The 7455-nt window shown below is 37.6% G+C and overlaps 1 protein-coding gene across 2 annotated transcripts; it reads left to right on the top strand.

The window, feature by feature from the left end:
• The first annotated feature begins 1474 nt into the window (after positions 1 to 1474).
• Positions 1475 to 7369, top strand: LOC105667682 (leucine-rich repeat-containing protein 15). Of its 2 annotated transcripts, XM_012359635.2 has the most exons (7): positions 1475 to 2518; positions 2853 to 3156; positions 3412 to 3640; positions 3732 to 4330; positions 4573 to 4987; positions 5275 to 5316; positions 5505 to 7369. In XM_012359635.2, the coding sequence occupies exons 1-7, from the start codon at positions 2330 to 2332 to the stop codon at positions 6130 to 6132; spliced, it is 2406 nt and encodes an 801-aa protein (XP_012215058.2). In that variant the 5' UTR covers positions 1475 to 2329; the 3' UTR covers positions 6133 to 7369. The 2 variants fall into 2 exon arrangements, with proteins under 2 accessions (XP_012215058.2, XP_012215059.2); XM_012359636.2 differs by lacking the exon at positions 5275 to 5316 and having other exon boundaries at positions 1481 to 2518.
• Positions 7370 to 7455: the final 86 nt, after the last annotated feature.

Below are 7455 nucleotides of genomic sequence, written 5' to 3' on the forward strand. Positions count from 1 at the left end.
TACTCGGTGACGCGAGTGCACCTTCTTCCAAACGAACGCGCAACAAGATCCAATAATATCTCGTTTGTTCTCGTGAACTCTCTTAAGCTCAATCTCTCAAATTCTTATCTTGCTGGAGATCCAAGTTTATGAATAAGATGAATCGTTTGATCATCTTGGATGAGATGTAATATTCTGCACGGTACCGTAAAATCGCGCGTAGCGCGAAAGATCGCTCGGAAAACTGCGAATATCTGTTGAGCCTGTTGAGGGCGTGACCACGAGTGCGATGTGAAACTCCGGATTTGCGAAATCGCGGCGAAGGGGTTGGTTTAGTATCAACAGGTAGAATACGTCCTCTTCCCCACCGGATAAGCTCAGGGCTAAGCGCCGGCGCTGGCTAAACCTCTCGCACCCTCCCGAGGGTGTGACCTGCCCTCCCCATTGGCCGGACGTGTGAAAAAGAGAGCGACTCAGTCCTGCGCGGATAAGATCTTTTTAAATCTCTCTCTCTCTCTCCGAGAGGGGTGGAGCTTTCGACCGAGCTTTTTCACGGCGACACGCGCGAATGATCGCCAGTCACTCCTGCGAAAGCAATTAATTCGTTACAAACGCTAGTGCGTTTTTGTACTAAATTAATTTGCGCTCCGTGCGTCATTATAATTAGTCAAGCGATATTTAGACCTTTTCAGCATGTGTTTTTATTATAAACGGCTCTATTAAACGTGACACGTGTACTCATAAAAACAACGTTTTGCTCCATAATATTATCTTTTGTATTTCTGAATTATAATGTCAATATCATTAATCTTTCTTGCTAGGCTACTTGTCTGACTTGTCTCGTTGCTGAAGTAACCCGAGAAAAAATGGTATATGATCAGACGGTAAATATATATAATTAGTTATAAAAAAATCTGATAACACGTAATATTTTATACGATCCTACAAAATTACATATATTATTAGATCTTTTCATAACTAATTATATATATTTACATCTGACCGATTATACCATTTTTTCTCGGGAAATTTCAAATTACAAATTTTAATGTTCTACTATTTATTTGTTCTTGTTTTTTTGAAGATTCAAGATGCAAATTTTAAATTTAATCGTCTGATTAAATAAAAAAATCTCAAAACGCTGCTTTCATTCTAATAATTTATTTTTATAGATATTTCTAGATATTAGAATATCTGATTACAAAACTCATAATTCGGAATAATTATTACAGAGAAAGAAGCAATCCGTATTGCATCTTATAATCAATCGCGTATAACAGAGAAATGCAACATGAATGTACGAAACTCTCGCATTTGATCTAATCCTCCTCTGTTGGATGTCGTTTCACAGAGAAGGAGCCGCAGATACGATCCTGTCGGATCGAAAAAACGACGAAAGAAGATCGTAATGCGGCGACAGCGACGAGGAGCAGGGGAAAATATCCGCATGGGTCAGCCGAGAGAGGCTTAGACCGCGGAGATGCCCGCTTCAATATCGGCTTTCGGGATACTTGAGATATTTATCTAATGTCTTACATTTTCCGCGGCACTGCCCATTCAAATTTCCATTCATGTCTCCTCTACAGAAAATCTGTTTCCTTGGATTGCCGCTTTCGACGAAGCTTCGACCTACGGCAAAGCTCGTTAAAATATTTCAGTATCTCAGTAATTTTGCGACGTTATAACAGTCGTGATAAAAAAAATTTATAAATTTGTAGCACGAATACAAATTATAAGTGCGTACGTGTTTAATTCGCTCGAGTGAACGTGCATTAAAATCGCTACAGTTATTTTTAAATTAGTACAAAGAAATTAATGATCGAGCAGTGATTATAATTGTGTATCTAAAATGCCAAATAAGATCGTTCTCAACGAAATTAACTTGCCGAAATTAAACAAACCAGTATCGCTGATGCCACACACCTCGCTGCATACGCGCGCAAATTATCACGCGGTCAGATTGCAGGTGCTTTTGCTACTCTATCTTTGTTCGATTTTTTTTCTCGCTTCTTTTGTGCGGAATATCAGACTCGTCACCTCAATGCGGCAGTCGAGTTATCTTACAGAGATATCGTGTCGCGTACCCTGCGTTACTTATCAAAGATAACTAGTAACTCAGTACTTTGAGCGCGGTTTAGAGAGCCGGCACGCTCATTGATTTTGCAGCGAATGATTTCAGGCGACCGATCCTTCGTCTTTTCGGCGCGATTTACGACGATGATATTACGCGATCCGAGACACGCAAATATTATCTCGGCAGCAGCGGCGAAGTGAATTGTGTGTGGCTGTGAAAATGTGGGTTACGCGCGATTATTCGGTCGTCTAACTCGCCTCGGTAATGTAAAGGAACATGGAGGAACAATCAGTGATACATCGCAGCGTGCTTCTGTCGCTGGTCACGTGGTTGACAATTTTGTCGATTGTGGGATGTCAAAGCATCTGTCCCACTAGATGTTTATGCTATCTTATCCGAATGCCCCGCACTATCGAATGCTCGAGACAAGGAATGCTAGTCTTTCCCAAAAATATTAGTGATATTGTGAGTTTCACGGCACTCTCATTAATTCTCTTTATCTTTTTTTTATTGGCACTATAAATTTTATTGCGATTTTAAACGCCAATAAAATGAAGTAAAATAGCGGTGCGTCGATACGTGAATGCACTCGGTGGGAATCAAGAGAAAGACGTGCGTAATCAAGACAAATGAATCACTGCGTTAGATAAAATATATATATATAACGATATACAATATTACTTATTAAAGAAAGAATGTTTGACAAAATGTTCTATGCTTTATACAAGTAGCAATTCTCCTAAATTGTAATGAACGATATACGTGACTTTTATCAACCAGAATTAATTTTTTTTTGCAGGTCGAGCATCTAGACTTGTCGGATAATCTCTTAACTGAGATCACCGACGACATTAATCGACTGACCGAGCTGCAGTACCTGAATCTGGCCAAGAATCAGCTCAATTTCCTGCCAAGTAATCTGGAGGAATTAAAAAAGCTCACCAGACTAGATCTATCGAACAACGCCATCACAAACGTAGCAGACATTGCTTCCATTAGCCAGCTACCGACCCTGACAGTCCTATACATCTCAAGGAATCCATTACCTAACTTGAAAGGGCTAACCAGCGAGGTGCTTCAGGCGCTGGATGCCGGCCATTGCCGTACGTATTAAAATAACATAAGTGTATTGTATTCATCGCCGAAGAGTATTTGTGAAATAAATGAATATCTCAAAGTTCACTTCTAAAGATATCGCCGCAAAATAATAGATTTATTCACGGCAAACAGACAAAATTATTATAATAGCAATTAATGGAAAAGAAATTTATCTGTTTTTGACGCAAAAATATACAAAATTCTTGAAACTAAATAAAATCTATAATTTGATGAAATTAAAAAGACTTTGCGCATTCTAGTTATAACCGAACTCGGCAATCAGTCCTTGAGTGGATTACCAGCTTTGACTAGTTTGAATCTCGTGGGAAACCCGCTGAAAAATATTCAAACACCTGTCAGCGAGTCACTGCGATGGTTGGACATGTCAGACTGTATTTTGAACTATCTGTATCCAGATACTTTCAGTCAAATTCCGAATCTAGAAGAATTACGACTGACCAATAATCCCACGCTAGTGTACAGTACTCGGTAAGAAAATTTATTTCACTGCAATTAATTTGGCTGATAGACCGAATCAAAACCTTTGATAATTGTACAACTAAGAAAAAACATCTTGCAGACACGCGACCTTGCAGCATCTCAAGCTGAAGAGACTGGACGTATCGAGATGCAACCTCGACAGACCCGGACTTCACGGCTTGCCGGCGTTAACGCAAGCTCGGCTTTCTCACAATGCAATTCGTTTATTGCCAGATCGCATTTTCACTAGGAACAGACAACTAACGCACTTGTACCTGAACGCGAACAGTCTGGAACGATTAAACGCCAGCACTTTTCAAGGTTTGATGAAACTGCAAACGTTGGATCTGTCCGCGAACAATCTTGTGGAGGTTCACAAGCAAGCATTCCAAAATAACATTAATCTCAAGCTTGTGAATCTTTCCTACAACTCTTTGCACCAATTTCCGGATTTGGCGGCGACTTTCCTCGCGACGCTGGACCTATCGTTCAATCTAATTAACCGCCTCAAAGCAAATTCTCTGGAGAATCTGCCCATGATTGTAAATCTGAACTTGAGGGATAATCAACTGCAAGCGTTACCACGCGGCTTACAATCGACGACGTTAAAAGTGTTGAACGTGCAAAGAAACAGGCTTGTCGAATTACATAATAGCAGCTTTTCTGAATTGCCGTCATTACAAAAGATCGATTTGTCAGGTATGTATAAATTTTCAAATATGTATCCGTGAGAAAACACAAGCTGAATTAATACAGAAAAGATATTTAACTTTGATAAAAATTGATTTTTTACAACACGATAAATGAAAATAAACATTTACATCTACAGATTTTCCGATATTTGTTTCATTTTGATACAATTTCATTACAATTATCTATTCAATTTATTTCTTTGCTTTACTAAGTTGTTTCATTTATTTGCTTTGTTAATTAATTTCTAGGAAATCGCTTGACAGAGGCGATGGATCCAGTCATATTTCGAAACAATCCAGATTTAGCCGTGATTCGTTTAGAAGATAATCCATGGCGTTGCGACTGCACGCAACTCTACGTCACTTTCGAATTCTTGACGGATCCTCCGGTCAAAACTACAGGATCGAGTTTGATCTGCCAGAGTCCGGCAAACGTTTCCGGCTATTCGTGGGAAGTCGCGTGTTTCGATGCCTGGAACGTAGACGTGTATCATAGCAAAGACAAAACTTGGGGAATGGTAATGGTGAGCTTACTTATTTTGGTCGTTCTATGTGGCAGCGTAGTGTCAATCAAGCACACCATGAAGATAAAAAGAAGAGTCGTCGAACAGAGACAGCAACTCGAGATGGCAGAGAGAGAAAGATTACGACTTTTACACAGAAGGTAAGAATTCTTTTAAAATATTAATTGTCAAATTTTTACGTTTAATAAAATAAAATTGTTTACGTTATTTGTGTAAAATCGATACATATACTATCAGTGAGTTGACAATGATTTTAACATCATACGACGAATTAATTTTTTAGTAATTTAATATATTTTTGTGTGTTGCATTTTCCACATTTTTCAAAAAATATTGTATTTATAATTGGAGTTGATAATTAAGAAAAATGTGCTAAGTGGAAAATGAGAACCTGCAATGGATAATATAGGTATCTATTCTTCCTCAGAATCACAACCGACCAGCGCAGATGTACATACATAACAATCTCGTAAGCTGGTACATTTGCTTTTAGAAGGTGAACTCGTTATCGACGTAGTTGCATTTTTAATAAAATTTAGATAAATTCTCTAAATAAATTTGTACTACACACAAAAATTTTTTAATAATCTCTCAATATTCTATATGCGTCTCGCAATAATATCTCAATGGAATCAAAACAAAAATACAAATTTCCAGAAATCAACAACGTTTGGAAGAGGAGGAACTAGAAGAATTGGATCATCCATCGGAACCTAGAATTAATCCTCTGGAATTAATCGGACCACCTACTTACGAGGAAGCAGTCCAGATGCCCAGACTCGTTCATTCCATGGACGCTTTAAACGAAATCTCCGTCGACAATAGTGCCTTGCGTGCTATGAGTTCTGTGGATAATCTACGGATAAAGAAAAAAAGAACGAGGAGGCCCAGAAAACGAACTCAAAGCGAGGACGATCTACTGAGGCGGGAAGAACGTCGGCAGGAACGAATCAGAAGAGAGAGAAATAATTCTAACAGCAACATCGGCGAGCAGCCGCTGAACACGAATTCCAGAAATCCGAGAACTTCCTTGGCGCGCAGATCCAGAAGGCACAGTGCCGTGGACGAGTCCATCGAATCCGGCAGCAGCAAGGACAGACCGAGACCGCAAACTCCTAACACAAAGAAGAAAAAGAGAAGACAAATGAGTAGAAACGAGCACGTAACCGATGACGAAGATTCCGATGTTCAGACATTTAATTCCAGCCGATCTGTCGTCATTAGAGAACTTCCACGAGAACCCAGAAGCGGCTTTAGAAAATCATTCATAGAACGCGAAACTTAAAATATTTTATCAAAACGATTCCAAGCGTATATAATTAATTGTTTAATACTTGCAATAAAAATTTATGAAAAAAGTTGCGAGTTTTTAGCATTCTCGATGCATTTATCGATTGTGTGCTGAGCATTTACATCCCATATTTGGCAATAAATGTGGCTCTCTAATTTTCAATTTTACTTCTTCGACGTGAAAATTATTTGACAATGATAGAATCGCATTTAGCGTCGAGCTAACAGGACGAACGCAAACCTACGATAACACACGACTGATTAAGTGATAACATTATGACGACTCACTTATTTCTCACGCTTGCGTTAAACTGGTTCTTTTCTATGTTAAATATACACGTATTATCGCCTCGAAAGAGGTTAATGGTCGAGCAAACGAAACCGGCGAAAGGTATGAGATTTGCTCTATAAAAAGTCAAAAATAAGAGCGTCTTGCTGGAACGCATTATTTTCCCTGTCGAGGTTTAAACTATAATGACGTTAAAATTGCCGGTTCGGACATAGCGAAGAGGTGCGCCGATCTCGGATTACGGTAATTTTTTGTCAGCCTAAGGGAAATTAGAATATTTCGAGGTCACAATTAACTCATCGTCTATTATGTGTATCATTTGCAAAAATAAAAGAGGCGGCAGATGCATTACGCATAGGCTGTAAATGATTGAGTCATCAAATATTCAGCAATATGCAGTAATACTCCAGCAATTCGTTATTAGATCATAGTTCTGCTTTCAGATAAAATGAATGGCACTGTTTCTAGCGATTATCAAAAAATAAAAAATTAAATATTGAAATATTAAAATTTGTAAGCATAGGTTCTTAAGATTTTTCTATCATATAAATAATATGGCGAATTGATCGCGATTGTTAATGCGGAATAATTTCTTAAAATTTAATAAATAAATATTTGTTTATATAAGATTGATATGTAAAAATCTCATAATAGAAATTTGATATTAACGAATGCACAATAATTTTATCAGAAAAAGATCATTGTACATTCCTTATTAATATTGAATTTCCATTGTTTTTTACATCGGTTTTATATAAACAAATATTTATCTATTAAATTTTAAAACATTTATTTATTCCGCACTAACAGTGATCGCGTTCTTTACGCCATATTTCTTATTTATGTGATTAAAATTTGTCTTCAATATAGTAAGTTTGTTTTACAAGAATTGTAAGTTGTTTGTATAGTTTAAACTTGTATTAAAGAGATTAAAACTGTATCATTATATCGTAATTTGTTCCTGCATTCTGTAGGTACTTCTTATTTGAATATTGGTAGTTCTAACATTTTCATTTATCTTGCTTTCTC

Source organism: Linepithema humile, chromosome 2, assembly GCF_040581485.1.
Source record: "Linepithema humile isolate Giens D197 chromosome 2, Lhum_UNIL_v1.0, whole genome shotgun sequence".
Lineage (NCBI taxonomy): Eukaryota > Metazoa > Arthropoda > Insecta > Hymenoptera > Formicidae > Linepithema > Linepithema humile.

Excerpts from the sequence above, each read along its gene's own strand:
- LOC105667682 (XM_012359635.2), top strand. The coding sequence starts at position 2,330 with ATGGAGGAACAATCAGTGATACATCGCAGCGTGCTTCTGTCGCTGGTC. Across the intron at positions 3,157-3,411 it reads GCTGGATGCCGGCCATTGCC|TTATAACCGAACTCGGCAAT; the intron begins GTACGTATTAAA and ends TGCGCATTCTAG. Across the intron at positions 3,641-3,731 it reads ACGCTAGTGTACAGTACTCG|ACACGCGACCTTGCAGCATC; the intron begins GTAAGAAAATTT and ends AACATCTTGCAG.